General features: G+C 41.1%; 1 protein-coding gene across 1 annotated transcript; it reads left to right on the top strand.

Moving 5' to 3' along the window:
• Nucleotides 1-6,826: 6,826 nt before the first annotated feature.
• Nucleotides 6,827-14,917, top strand: LOC113060720 (zinc finger protein 395-like). Its single transcript, XM_026229866.1, has 10 exons — nucleotides 6,827-7,181; nucleotides 9,498-9,724; nucleotides 9,840-10,027; nucleotides 10,104-10,210; nucleotides 11,153-11,346; nucleotides 11,453-11,553; nucleotides 11,648-11,885; nucleotides 12,048-12,146; nucleotides 12,769-12,887; nucleotides 13,547-14,917. The coding sequence occupies exons 2-10, from the start codon at nucleotides 9,581-9,583 to the stop codon at nucleotides 13,656-13,658; spliced, it is 1,302 nt and encodes a 433-aa protein (XP_026085651.1). The 5' UTR covers nucleotides 6,827-7,181; nucleotides 9,498-9,580; the 3' UTR covers nucleotides 13,659-14,917.
• The last annotated feature ends 951 nt before the right edge of the window (nucleotides 14,918-15,868 follow it).

The following is a 15,868-nucleotide window of genomic DNA, read 5'->3' as shown; positions in this document are numbered from 1 at the left end:
ACCAGCTGGGAGAGAAAGGTCATATTGAGCTTCAGTGTGGGTCTCATGTCACTAGGCTTATGTCCAAGCTTCCACAAGATCTGCGGTCTGGGTTTATGAGATACCTACATCCCCTCAGCATCCGTGTCCCTACGCTATTAGACTTCGCCCGCTGGCTGGAGTTTGAGCTGCAGATTCAGGAGTATGGATATGAGTCCCGACCCCAAGAGAACCCAGACAGTAAGAGGGATAGACGGAAGGACTCAAAGTTTGGCAGGCTAACCACAGTCCTCCATGGAGCTGAACAATCTTCTAGTTGCCCGACTGTCCCAGTATTCTCATCTACCAGTGCCAATCCACAAGGCAAAGTCGCCCTACCCTGCCCATACTGTACCGACGCCCTGCATTATCTGAACCAGTGCACTAACTTCAGCCGGTTAACCACTGAGCAGCGGAGAGACTGGGTTAAGAAAAACAGGCGGTGCTGGCGTTGTGGTCGTTGTCACCAGGCCGCACAGTGCAAACTTAAGGCCAGGTGCAAGAATTGTAATGGCAGACATCTGGAAGCTCTCCATGACCTTAACTTTAGACCAGCCATAGTGACACCAGCCACAGAAAACACATCATGCTTAGTGAGTACTGCTAATGAAGTTCTCTATCTTGATAGGCCGTCTGGCAGCAGTCAGGTGCTCCTAAAGGTGACAAAGGTTGTGCTACACAATGGACAGCATGCCATGGAGACCTACGCGATACTGGATGATGGGTCAGAGCGCACGATGCTACTTCCAGCCGCCGCTAAGGAGCTTAAACTTAAAGGGGAGTCAGAGAACCTTGCTTTAAGGACGGTGCGCCAGGATCTTAGGGTTCTACAAGGAATGTCGGTCTCATTCTCAATTTCTCCTGCTAGGCACCCCCAAAAGACTTACAAGATCCGGAGAGCCTTTACTGCTGATCAATTGGGCCTTGCAGAGCATTCACAACCGGTGAAGACTCTTCAGCGCAAATATAAGCACCTGAGGGGACTTCCTTTGCAAACACTGGAATGCGTTCACCCCATGGTCCTCATTGGGTCAGACTATACGCACCTGATCACCCCAGTAGAGCCGGTTCGTATGGGTCCACCTGGCGGACCAGCTGCTGTAAAGACCAAGTTGGGCTGGACTATTCAGGGCCCAACCAAGATCATCCGACAGCATCTTCAGCCGCAGCAGTGTCTGCATATATCCACACAGTTACCCTCTGCAGAGCTCCTTTATCACGTGGAGAAACTATGGAAAATGGATGTACTGCCGTTCAGGAGTGAGAAGGTAGTGGTCCGCTCAAAGCAAGATCAAGAGGCAGTTCGCATGCTGGAAACCAAGACAGTGAGGGTGGAAGTCGACGGAGTACATCGTTACGCCACCCCCTTGCTTCGTGTTAATAACATGCCGTGTCTCCACGCCCCCAAAGATGCTGTACTGGCGAGTCTGCGGAGCACTGAGAGACGTCTGATGAAAGACCCAACACGAGCATCAGCCTATGCAGAAGAGATCCTGAAATTGGAACAGGCGGGGTACGTGAAGAAGGTAGCAGAGGAAGATCTGAGCACATCAAGAGAGTCCTGGTTTATACCTCACCACATGGTGAGTCATAATGGAAAAAACAGGCTTGTATTTAACTGCTCCTTTGTATACAAGGGCTACAACCTAAATGAGCTTCTACTGCCAGGCCCAACATTGACCTCCAGCCTGCTAGGTGTCCTGTTGAGATTCAGGGAGCATGTTGTTGCTATAAGCAGCGACATAAAAGGCATGTTCCATCAGATCAGGTTACTGCCAGAAGACAGATCTCTGCTTCGTTTCGTGTGGAGGGACATGAATAAAGAGGCACCACCCGGCGTCTATGAGTGGCAGGTCCTCCCCTTTGGAACAACATGCAGCCCCTGCTGTGCAACGTTTGCACTGCAGAAGCATGTGACAGACCACAGCCAGCTAGAGGAGGATGTTCGGGTGGCCGTCGAGCGCCACTTTTATGTGGATAACCACTTACAGAGCCTCTCCTCCTCTACAGCAGCAAGACAGCTGGTTGACAAATTGAATAGGTTATTGGCCTCAGGGGGGTTTGAGCTGCGTCAGTGGGCTAGTAATGTTCCCGAAGTTATCAGTCACCTTCCTAAAGGAGCAAGATCCCAGAACAGCGAGTTATGGCTCACAGAGTCAATGGAGGATCCACAGGAGCTTGCACTTGGACTCAGATGGCTTTGCGCCTCAGACACTCTGGCCTACAAGTGTAACGTCACTGACCGTCCCACACCAACTATGAGGAACATCTATAGTACACTGGCACGGCTTTTTGATCCGCTAGGCTTTCTCGTTCCCTTCGCCACGCGGGCCAAAATCATTGTGCAGCACCTATGGAACAAAGAGAGGGAGTGGGATGACCCGTCGCTGCCAGATGATGCCCTCAAGGCCTGGCTAACTTGGGAGAATGAGCTGCAACACCTTCCAGAGATTGTCTTGCCACGGTGCTACACAAGTCCCCCTCTGGACCACCCCAGTTCTGTCAGAAGCCTTCATATATTCTGTGACGCATCTGAGAAAGCTTACGGTTCAGTTGCGTACCTTCGTACAGAGGGATCAGGTGGTAAGGTGGAGGTGGCCTTTCTGACTGCACGGTCGAGAGTGGCCCCCAAGCGCCAACAGTCGATACCGCGATTAGAGCTGTGTGCAGCGGTGACTGGAGCTCAGCTAGCAGTGCTGTTGCAGCGTGAACTCACCCTGGTAATACATGGAGTGGTGCTTTGGACAGACTCCACCACGGTTCTCACGTGGCTTCAGTCAGACTCTTGCAGGTTTAAGGTGTTTGTGGGCACCAGAGTCGCTGAGATCCAGGAGCTGACTGATGCTCAAGCATGGAGGTATGTGGATTCTGAAAGTAATCCGGCAGATGACATTACACGCGGGAAGACCCTGAGGGAGCTGGCAGGAGAGAGCCGGTGGAACCATGGCCCAGCCTTTTTGCGCCTGTCACCTCAGCAATGGCCTACTAAGCCACAGGCTGAGCAGTTGGATGCCACAGAGCTTCGCAAGGCCACATTTTGCGGCTCCATCATCACCGTTCCTCTTCCACCCTTATTTGATGCCAGCCAATTCAATGGTTTCAGGGACATGATCGAGGCAATTGTGAGGTTCCGCCATGGGGCGGCAGGTAGTCAGTCAATGCCATCTGCACAAGACTATCAGGATGCTGAGATAGACCTACTGAGACGAGTTCAGTTAGACTGCTTTGAGGAAGACTTTCAACACCTTTCAGAAAGAAAACCCGTCCCTTCCACCAGCCGTTTGATTACATTAGCTCCTGAATATGATGATCAACTGAAGCTGATTCGGGTTGGAGGCAGACTGCGTCGGACTACCTTGCTGGACACAGAAGCCATTCATCCCATAGTTCTGGATCCAGCTCACCAGGTGACTAAACTTATCATTCAAGATGCTGACCGAGACCTCCATCATCCAGGCTCCGAGCGATTATTTGCAGAACTTCGCAGACGATACTGGATTCTTCGTGGAAGAGAAGCTGTGAAGCGGCACCAGTTCTCCTGTCCTGATTGTCGGAGATGGAGAGCGAAACCTGCAGTGCCACAAATGGCAGACTTACCTCCCGCCCGTCTGCGGTTGATGAAGCCTCCTTACTTCTCTACCGGAATGGACTGTTTCGGGCCCTTCACGGTCAAAATTGGACGGCGTAATGAGAAACGTTGGGGTATACTATTTAAGTGCCTCACTACCCGAGCTGTCCATATCGACGTCCTGACTAGTCTCGACCAGGATTCCTTCCTGATGGCCCTCCGCAGATTTATCTCACGCAGGGGAAAACCAGCGGAGCTTCTGTCGGATCAGGGCACGAATTTCAGAGGAGGTGAGAGGGAAATCCATGAGTCTTTCAAGGCACTGCACCCCACTTTACAGGCAGAACTGGCCAAACATCAGATCCAGTTTAGATTTAACCCTCCAAGTGCCCCTCACTTTGGTGGTGCATGGGAGAGGGAAATTAAATCTATTAAAGCTGCCCTGTATGCAACAATTCAGATGCAGACGGTGACAGAAGAAGTCCTGCGCACGGTCCTGATTGAGATCGAGGGCATCCTAAACTCTAAGCCCTTGGGGTATGTGTCCAGTGACGTCGCGGACCCTGATCCAGTAACCCCCAATTTGCTTGTGATGGGGCGGCCCGACCCCTCACTGCCCCAGGTGTTGTATCCTGAGTCCGAGCTGTTGAGCCGCCGCCGCTGGAGGCATACACAGGTCCTTGCCGACCAATTTTGGAGGGCATTTATCAGGCACTATCTGCCAGCCCTGCAAACGCGCACCAAGTGGCAGAAAGATGTGGCCCCATTACAACCTGGTACTGTCGTCATGATCATTGATCCGCAGCTCCCGAGGGCGCTCTGGCCTATTGGTCGCATCACAAAGGTTATCCCAGGTGCAGATGGGAGGATAAGGACAGCGGAGATCCAGGTGAACGACAGGAAATACATCAGGCCAGTTGCCCGTCTTGTTCAACTTCCTGCCATACCTGAGACAGCACCTGAGACCAACAGTCCTTCTATGGGACAGCAAATTTGACTGTGCAAATTTGGGGGCGGCTGTGAAGAAGGACTTACTGTTATGGGGATTAGCCAATCAGCGGCTTCGTTTCGGGGTCACAGAGAGAACACAGTTTTAGCGCTAACAGTTTTAGTTTCGTTTTGAGTTGGTTGTGAGATTGGCCGGTAAACGCATTGTAGAATTTACTGAGGTGAATAGATGTCTTCCATGTCAATATCTGTGCATGTGTGCGTTCAGAGACATGTGAGTACCCTGATCTAAATGTTTACGTATGTGTATTTCGGTGCCTTGGGTTGTTAAGAGTTTATTCTGAGATACTATTGAAATGCAGTATGTTAGCATAAAGTTCGCTAGCATTATGTTAATGCCTATTAATATTATTTTTATATTAATATTGTGTTTATATGTGTTCTCACTTGACACTTTATAGTTTTTATCTGAGAGTAATTATGGTTGAGAAGTAGAGACCTAGGTTTTTTGGTTTGATAGTAGTGATAACTAGCAGTATGAAGACAGTTCTTTAAGGCAATAAGAAGATAATGTTTTTATCTGGTATTTTTTTGGTTATTTGATATGTATAAGCAGCTAATGCTACTTAAAGGGAAATGTATAATAATTACAAGTTATTACCTTTGCTAATTGAATCATGTCAGCACTGTTGTTTATTTGTATTCTGATATTTTCTTTCTTTTATTGTTTATTGTAGAACCACACACACCTACTGTACGTACATGAAGACAGATAATCCTCTGCTGAGTGTCAATAAAACCATCGAAGAGATTTACAGCATCCAATTGCATTCTTATCGATGCACCACAGTGGTCACTTGTCCCCAACTAGCTACAGTTACAGTCCTAGCTATCAAGTCGTCATTACAGTAAATAAATGTTTTTGCTTATGCACAATGACAAATACACTATTAAAAACATAAAAATCAAGCTGCGCAAAAAGACTGCACCATGGATTTATCCTAAGCTTATCAAAACATTTTTCTATTAGATCACACGTAATGTTAGCTCCCCAAACATGTCGAAACCCTGCAGGTGACAAAATCCTTTAAAACTTTCTATTAAAATAACTTTAAACGTATTTCTTTTACATAATTTCTGTAAGTAACGCTTAATACTCACGTTCGATGGTGAGTAAATAAATAACAATAATAAAACCGCTGTCATGTTTAAAGACCCTCTTCACGTGACGCCTGCTCTTGCAGTCTTTGGGAAACGCACGCGGATCTGTGGCCGACGTGCAGCACGCGGGTTCAGTATGTTCCAGTACGTGTACGTGCTCTCGCTCACGTACGCACTTCATTGGCCTCAACTGGTGCACGAGCTCAGCGCGTGGGGAGATACGTCACAGCGATCGACCAATGGGCGTGCGGCGGCTTTGCCAAGGACTGGGAAAACTCGTATTATGTAACCCTTTCATACCCTCTCCCTTCAGAAAACAGCTACTGAAGAAGAAAGAATATATATATATATATATATATATATATATATATATATATATATATATATATAAATGAAAGAAAGAAAGAAAACTGCTACTGAACTCAATATTCTCTATTGTACGTGTAAATACAACATGCTGTTTGGTAACCATATAGATTAACATTTTATTAACCCTCTCAAAATAAACCATTGCAATTACTTGACTTGCACATCAGATCCCCACAAGTTATTCAAAAACGTGAAGTCTTTGCATTGAAATCACTCTGCATATGTTGTATATTTTGTAACAGGAAATATATTTATAGCATATTCTTTACTGAAAACAAGTCAAAGATGACCCAAAGGGTTAATCCTATAAAGTAAATCCATACAATGCAACATCAGCCAGCCACAAGTTACAAGGAACACGAAGCACACACACATGCACAGAGACAAATACTGCACCGTGCAGATTTATGATCATTAAATAGGTGCAATTTTAATGCACACTTAATGTTATGCAAAAATAAATGTTTTAAATTATGATCTGCACAGTAAGCAACAATGCAGCCGTTTGCACGTTGTTTCTCTGCATTCCTCTGAAAACGCATTTTACAGGAGTAACGTTAATGCAAAGCCAGAAAGATTTAATTAAAGAGCTGCAGGAGTACGTGAAATACAGTGCCCTGTGTGTGTCCATTGTGTTTCTTGACCCTTCTTCAACTTCTGAGTAAACAAGTTGGAATTGTAGGGCGTGTGTCTTGGAAAGCGGTGTTCAGCCAATGAGCGTCGACATCTCTACCACATGGTCAGGTTGTTTACTACAAGAGCAGAAGCCCGCTAGAAGGCGCCGAGTGAAAAACCCGGCATCGGATTACACTGGAACGACACATCTCTATGAAGACGGAAGCAATGCGGATTAAAACCGAATCAGACAGAAGCTCGACGCATCCATGGCGTGTAAAGTGAACACTGTAGATTAGAACAGACTGCTTTAATAGTAGTGTTCTTACGCGCGTGGTGCTTTGTCAAACAAGGACAGTTATGCGTGATTGTGTAAATCCAGGCCAGGGTTTTGAATACATGAACACAAGCCGTTTTCTGGGCTCTGAAAAAGGACATTTTCAAGTTGCGGCCGGTCAGAGCGAGCCTTGTGGGAAAGGGGGTGTGTTGAAATTGGCAAAAGGTACGTTCATTGAAAGTTTTAACCTCTGTTTCAATGCATTCGCGTCTTTTCGTTGCTCTGTATGCTTCTCAGTAAAGACTTGCATTGCTTCTGCTATTAAGGTTAGTATACCGTAACTTCATACGAAAAGGCTTTTGCATGTTTGATAACTTGGTTTGTTCATGCGATGTAGTAACTTCGATTTAAAATCCTTTAGGATGAAGATTGTTTTAGTGTTTCTGTAGGCTACTAATATCAACACAACTGTGCACTTTTGCATTTTTTTGCGTTTCTAAACAGAATGAAAAGAGTCAGTTGGTTTATTAACTCTGGTTTAGAAATCTGCAGGAACTGTCTCTAACTGAAGAGATTAACTGTCAAGTTGCTATATTATGGTCAGCATTCAGTGTTTTGAATGAATGAATATTAGATGGTTAATGTGCTCCGGCTGCGGGTTCTAGTCGCTTCGCCTCTGCAACGCGGCTGTGAGCATCCGTTTCAGTATTGATGTGTGATCCTGAACAAACGCTTCTTTTGAGTTCGATATCTTCAGTGATTTGAATGAACGGGTTCACAAATCCGGTCTGAAACAGAATGGGTTTTCAAACATGTCACTAGCGAATTGTTGTTTTAATGGTCAAACAACATGCATGTTACAAATAAAACGTTTATGATTGTATATAAGTTTATACGAGATCATGGTTTAATAAATAATGTTTTATGCTAAAACGTATCGGCTCTGATAATGTTCATTGTAGGCTTTTTCTACAAGTTATTAGTTCTGAATTTGTTTTTATAAGCTGAATCTTGACTGCAAAAAAAAAATATTGGGATACATTAATCACCGTTAGCACCACTGTTAGTATAAAACAGCGCTACGTGCCTGCAATGTCGTCTCTTCGGAATGTTTTAGAAACATGTAATATGCCTAGCCGGTGTGCCAAGAAGCACGCTATGACGTAATTACGTTATGACGTAATAGAATAGCCGGGTCGTTTTTTTTTGGCGTGGCTTTCTATCACTAGTATATTCCGAAACCATTATCTCATATTCTTCAACTTTTATAATCATCCAGATATCATTAGTTTTAAACCGATTTAGGAAAGTCAAACGGATTTTGTTGCAGGCTGGATGTAGATAAAAGGCGTTTGCATTTAAAAAAAAAAAAAAATTATATATATATATATATATATATATATATATATATATATATATATATATATATATATATATATATAACACTTAACTGTAACACTTTTGTTTAAATTATTATTATTTTAACATTCAAGGAAAAACTTGTTCTTATTAGACTCAAGCATTTTAATATTATCATCTTGGGCAATATCAAGTCTTTTAAAATGTTTTGCACAGTATTTTCTGCTGTGTTGTTATAGATTTGTCTAATACCAGTTATACACAATACCAATACATTTCCTTCAGAAATATGCTGGTTTGGTGCTCAGTAAATATGTTTTATTATCAGGTGTTGAAAATACAGCTGTTTGATATTTCTGCTGAAACTGACATTTATCAGGATTCATTGGTGAATAGACCGTTCAAAGGAACATCATTTATTTGAAACAAATCTAAAGTGGCTTAATAAAGGTCTTTACTGTCACTTTTCAGCATCTAGCTCTTACCCCCCTGGTTTACAGGACATTTACATTTTGGATTTGGCACATGTTCTTATTTACCTCTGATAATCTGTTTGCAATGAATGACTTTATACATAATACAAATAAAATTGCAAGAAGTAATTTCTTTTTCATGCTGTTAAATGCGTAGTATTTGCCAATCAAAGGAAATTCCACTTCAATCAGTTACAGTTACTCTGAATCACCTTTTACTGGAAGAGAGGAAACCTAATACCTGACAGCAGCTGGTAATAATGGGCGATTCCTTTGTGCCCTAAATTCTTGAGTGAACATTCTCAAGTGACAGGGCCTAGCATGACCATAGCAGTTTTATGAACTACGTCAGTTTAAAGCATTTTTCCCTGGAGTTCATTCTGTGCTGACAGTGACTCATAGTCGGTGTGCACAGTTGCACGTCAACTTTAGATTTTGCATCATTCGTTCTGTGATGTCTTAATAGTTTGACATTTAGTTGTCGGATGTTTCACAGAAATATGGTTGGTTACTCATGCTGATTTCACTGATCAGATTCAACAGGTGACAGCAATGTTGAGACTAATACTAATATTTTTTTAATTTTTTATAAAACCACCAAATGAGACGTACAGAAAATTGCTATCACCAAAACATCAGGCTCTCCTTCTAACAATAAAATGTGCTGAGTGCTCAGAACCGTAATCATTTGTTTGTTTCCTCTTCTCAGCTTCCTGTTCGTCGTTTGAATAGCGCTGCTGCATCTCCATCAGGAGTTCTTCAAAGCAGTCAAGAAGGTGCTAGGCACAGAAAATGTTGCCGAAGACTAGGCTTGGGAAACGGTCCCCACTGGGCACCCTGGTGTGTGGTTCCTCAGCTGAGGGCCTGACAGAAACGGGACCCCTTGGATGCCTGGATAGTGGGCCTCACAGAAGCAAGCTTTACCCGGGACAGAAGGTAAGCTTTATTCATGTAGATTTAATCAAAATATGAATGGTATGCTCAGGTGCGGTACACAAGGTCAACAATGCTATGCTCAGCCATTTCATGGTGTTCTCCCGATACATTTCAGGTGTATGTGCACTGTGGAGGCCAAGAATGTGGAGGTGTGGTCGAACAGCATAACCACGTGGACAATGAGGTGTCTATCTTCCTGCCGCAGCTCAACCAGCACGTTCATCGCAAGCTGGAAGACGTGTGGACGAGCCCCACGTCCAGTCATACCACCTCAGTCTCCTCCTCCATTGATGTGCCAAGAAGGTACGTCATGTTATAATTTTCAGAATGACCTTTTGAGTATGAAACACTCCTTTATAACTCTACTTCAACACTGCAGGAGTACAGACACAGTGGACATGGATGAGATTATGGCTGCAATGGTGCTTACAAGTCTGTCGTGCAGTCCAGTCATCCAGCACTCCGCTCCGGTGAAGGCCACTCAAGGTAAGGAGAATATTACATTTGATGTTTGATTTTTTTGGTAAAGTCACAAGCAACAATGCACTGCACAAATCTGGCATGAACCAGCTGAGATTAGTCAACGCTTGCTGAGATAGGTGTTAGTCACCAAGAAGAAATCCCTAACAACTGCATGATCAGTTTTCATTGGTAAAGCGAAATCCTTAAGGAGCTAGAACAGGATTGCATGTCATTGTGATTTTTAATCACTCCTGAAGGATCCTATCCAGAGTAAATAAGATGCTTCTTCCTTAAATATTAATATATAAATTTAATAAATTAGATTTTTACTTTTGAAAAAAGTCTTTGTTGCTTACAAGCTGCATTTATTTGATCAAAAATACAGTAAAAACTAACATTGTGAAATATTGAAAAATTTAAAGTAACTGTTTTCTATTTTAATATGTTTTCAAATGTAATTTATTTCTGTGATGGCAAAGCTGAATTTTCAGCAGCCATTACTCCCGTCTTCAGTGTCACATGATCCTTCAGAAATCAGTCTTTAAAAGCATTGTTAAAAATGGTTGTGCAATATTTTAGTAGAAATACCTTTTTTTTTTTTTTATGATTCTGAATGAATAGACAATTTAAAAAGAACAGCATATGTTTGAAACGGATATAGTTTGTAAAATTATAAATGTCTTTACTGTTTCTGTTGATACATTTAAGGCATCAGTGCTCAAAAAAAGTTTTAATTTCTTTATAAAAATCTTTGATCCCCAAACAATAGTGTGTATATATACATTATCATTTGTTATTTCATCTGCATTGTATAAATTATTTATAGAATCTTTATAATAGAATAGTTATATATTTAATCATACATTTAGTTTTACAGTTAACATGCTGGACACGTGTCCACTGGTATATATTTTTGATTAAGCTAATCTAAGGTCTAAAAGAGGTCTGTTATTGTTTTTGTATTAGCTTCGTGTCGGATGGAAAATGGTGGTGGCGAACTGTATGATGGTGGATATTGGAGCTGCGACCATGGAAACGGAAGCCCCGCCCCATCCCCACCCATCACAGAGATGGACAAGAGCGCCCCTCTCATTGATGAAGGCCTGGACATGGAACTGGACCAAATGTTGTTTAATGAACCAACGCCAAGGAAACGCAAGGTACATTGTAAAACCTTAAGAAAGTAATAAAACCTTATATGTTAGGTGTTGGTTGTTTATGCAGCGTGTAGCTCATCTTTTTCATGTTGCTTTTTTCACTTTTTAGAACTCTGTTAAAGTTGCATATCGGTGCTTGTGGCCAAACTGTGGAAAAATACTGACCACAGCAGTGGGCATCAAACGTCACATCCGAAATTCTCATCTTGGGTGAGCATCACGAGCACCATACATTCAAACCAATGAATGCGGCAATCTGGGATTTTTTTTATTGTAATCACATGGTGCATTATGTTTCCTGCAGACATAGTGATGAGCACTCCCAAAGGGAAGAAGATTTCTACTACACTGAAGTCTATCAGGACCTGGAACAGACCACTCCCTCTGGTGGCCACGTGGCTTCCTGCACTTCTCCATCCAGTCCCAGCCGGCACACGCCTCCCTCTTCCTCTCCCACCACCCCAGAGATGCACCAGCCCAGCCCACTCAGCCAGTCCGCCCCGGGCAGCTTCTGGCAGGTCCATTCTGAGCACTCTTACCAGGTGAGATGCTTGACATTGTTGTGGCGTAAAAAACAAAATCTCTTGAGGGTGTGTAGCACATCAAAGATCATATCAGTGTCACATGTCACTTTTTGCTTGTAAATAAAGGATATTGACATGAATGAACACAAATGGCTTAATATGTTGATGTTGATTCCTCAGGCTCCTCCACCCATTCAGGTTGTGACTCCGAGCAAACCAGTATCTGTTCCTGTGTCTTGTCATTGGACTCCATCTCTCACAGTTCACCCGAGCAAACAGGTGAGCATTTCTTTTATGAACTGATTCCATTATCATCTTCAAGGCTAGAGAAATTTCAGCACAGATGTCTTCTAAGAGGCCTTTTCACTGTGAATATTTATAGGTTATGAATTGGCTGTGCAGCATTTACTATAAAGCTTTCAGAACATACAAAGCACCATGCGGTCTCAAAGACATTTTATTTTTTACTGAAAATGGGAGTAACATCATGCACATGTTTTTGTGTCCTTTGTTCCGCCCACAAGAAATGTGGATGATATTGCAGTGCCATCTAGTGGAGTTGAGGACATTGTGTTCTCTTATGCTTGTTGATAGGTCAAAAATATTGTGGTCTGTGTATTTTGATCTAGCTTTTCAGTTTTAATCATCTTACATGCTGATTTATATCTCCTGAAATATTGTATCATGTAATGGCCTTAATGCATGAAAATTAACAGAAAAATTATATTACAAGAATATCTTATTGTAAATCTTTTAACAGTTCAAAGTTGTGCTGCACTGATGCATTATTTGTACTGTAGAGTATTGTTTGCAGCTCTAAGATAAACTGCAGTGCGTCATTCTGTGACTAAGGGTGGTCTCTCTCTCTCTCTCTCTCTCTCTCTCTCTCTCTCTTCCTCAGGGGTCACCATTCCGCCGTCGTTCAGTGAGTGTTGGTGAACAGTGGCTCCAGAATAACAACGCCACCTTCAAGCCACTTCCTGCCAGTGTTTCACCTCCAAGAAACCATTGCACTTTAAGGTGGGATGTGATTGGTTTGTTTTGTTTTTGATTTAAAAAAAGAAAAGAAAAAAACGCTTGAAATCAGAAAAAGATTGGCAGAGAAAAAGAAAAGTGCTTAATAACATAATAAATACAAAACCATAAAATACAACTTACATTCTGATGGATTAATTCTAGTCCAGTTTGGCTGGGATTGTTTTACACTGGTTGTTGGAGAAAAACATGGACATTCTAGATTCAGTATGAAATAAAACCACAGACTAGTCCCTGCAAATGCTGAAAATACCTTACGTTCCCATGAGAAACAATTACCGTCCGAGTAGGGCGAATGTTGAAACAGTTGTGCTGCTTAATAATTCTGTGGAAACTGTATTACATTTGTTTTCAGGATTCTTTAATGACTAGAAAGTTTAAAAGAACAGTGTTTATTTTTTAAACAGAAATCTTTTGTAATAATCTTAAATCTTTACTGTCAATTTTGTTGAAAAACTGTATAATGTATCATTGCTGAATAAAAATATCAATGTCTTAAAAAAAAACGTATTTAGCCCAAACTTATGAACTGTAGTATAAATTACACAGTTCACCCTTAAAATGTTGCAAATAGCTTTTCATATGATTTTGTTGTGTTCAGCTGAAATGGTAAATTTAACTCTGATTTTATTTCATACTAACAGGAGGATTCGGGGCGAAGCCAAGAAATGCCGGAAGGTGTATGGCATTGAACACAGAGACCAGTGGTGCACCGCCTGCCGCTGGAAAAAGGCATGTCAGAGATTTCTCGACTGAAAAAAACACTTACCTTATAGAGACTCGAGAGGGGATGAACCTGGAACTATATGGTTGGAAGAAACCAAAAGAGCACCTTTTGTGACTTAAGACTTTTTCAACTTTCATCACAATTGCGTGTTTTTGAAATGTGCTGAGGAACCATGTTGGTGCTGCAGTCTTCCTGCATCTTATATCGAGAACTGATGAAGTCGAACCTTTCTTTTACAAGCAGTATGCAGCCATATACAACAGCAGACATATACTTTTTGTTTAATGTGGTTTATACATTGTCGTCATCAGACAGATATGGAAATTTTACTTGTCATTCCAATTTAATAGATAATATAAGACCGGAGAGAGGTTTTTACCACAGGCTATTGCTTTCGGGGCAAAATTGGCAGCTTATGCTTAATTGTAGATAAGCAAGAAAGCAGAGTAAATGTATTAATAGCATATAACATTTATGTTCATGTATGCCATGTTTACCTGCTGAGAAGCAGCTTTTTCTTTGATTTCAAACTTTTGAAAAAGAAATGGGAAGAAATAAGGGTTTTTTATTACGATTTTGATATCCGTGATGTGTTAAATCCTGTTGTGTCATTATCAGTGTATTTCTGTGTCACAGGGTATACTTCTGTGGAATGATATGATTCACTTTTCTGTCACATTGATACTAATGAAGTATCTGTGCAAACATGCATGATGATATGCAATTATTCATTTACTTTTGTGCTTCTCGCCCCAGCCTGCTCACTCGCTGTTTGTCTGTTTGCCAAAGAATCTCAGCAAGATAATAAATCATATACATCTCTGCATAATAATGTGAAATGAATCTGATGACCATTTATGTGTAACCAATTGTTTGATTAGTTTATACTCCTAATACTGGGTCCAAATATTTTCTTACTTTGTAAAACACTTATGCACATTATCTTTTTTTGTTTTTTTGATCTGTTGCTCAATATATTTTGCAAAGCATGATGCTTTGACATCATAAAACTGAATGTACCTGAATATCTCCATAAGTCTTTATGAACTTCCGACAGTCAGTGTCATAGCTTCTTTAAGGATATCCTAGTCTGTAAAGTCTGAGAGACATTCAATTAACCACATAGATAGAGAATAATCTATTTGTACATTTTTGTAAAGTACTTCCCAAGTATTTCCTTTTCTGAAGTCATAAACTGAGATCTGTTTAAGATACAATTTATCATTTCTTTTCATGAAACTTATGTTGCTCCCTGTCTTTTATAAATAAATATTTGTTTAAACAAGTACAACCGACGGTATTGCATTTTAATATTTGTACTTTTGAGGATGAATAGGCAGATTACTTTCAATATGCAATAATTTTAACCGTTGGGAAATATTGCATTTTTTATGTTTAAAAATCCAAATGAATGATGAACAAAATACTTCAGGACACACAATCATTTGCTGCATGACAAGCCACAGAAAATAGTAAACTATTTTATTGATATAGTTCAGTTACTATGTACAGTTCATTTGGTGAACATCATGAGTTTTATCATTAGAATAAAGAGAGAAGCATGATTTAGCAATGTTTGCATAAATACATCATTGCATCTGCACAAATACAAATCAATATTATCAGTTAAAAAATAATCCAATGAATGCTTTGGGTTTCCCACTCTTAGATGAGGATGCAAACTCAGTGTGCATGTGCAGGACATAATTTGTTATGTTTGTATAGGCATTTTACAGTGATGAGTTTTTGCTGGAATGATTTATGTGAAATCTGGCTTTATTTATTTTTTCGGGAGAGACAGTAAACACAGATTAGCTTTCCTTAATCCCCTTAAAGGAATAGTTCACCCCAAAACGAAATGTACAGCAATTACTTATGCTCATATGATTCTGATCCTATTTTATTTTGTTTCTTCCTTAAAACACAAAAGGAGATGTTAAGCAGATTGTTAAAGCTGCTCTTTTCCCCTACACAATCTCATGGCAATGCATATGTTTTGGTCAATTGGTGGCTTATTCATATGAATTTGTACAATCTGTTTACGCCCCAGTGATGGTTATGCTATGCTAAGGGGTGAAACTTAATGCTTTATTTTTTCCAACAAAAAGAAATGCTTTGTAAAATTTCATATGAAATTGCAACTTTGTAAAACAGTTACTTTTTTAAAAACTTTTTAAGAGTTAAATGTTTTTAAAAGTTACCAAACTTTAATTTTAGTCTGTTTCTCTTGCTTTCTTTA

The sequence above is a fragment of the Carassius auratus genome, chromosome 42 (genome assembly GCF_003368295.1).
Source record: "Carassius auratus strain Wakin chromosome 42, ASM336829v1, whole genome shotgun sequence".
Lineage (NCBI taxonomy): Eukaryota > Metazoa > Chordata > Actinopteri > Cypriniformes > Cyprinidae > Carassius > Carassius auratus.
Note: the sequence above shows the minus strand (reverse complement) of the source record. Positions and strands in the feature narration are given on the sequence as shown.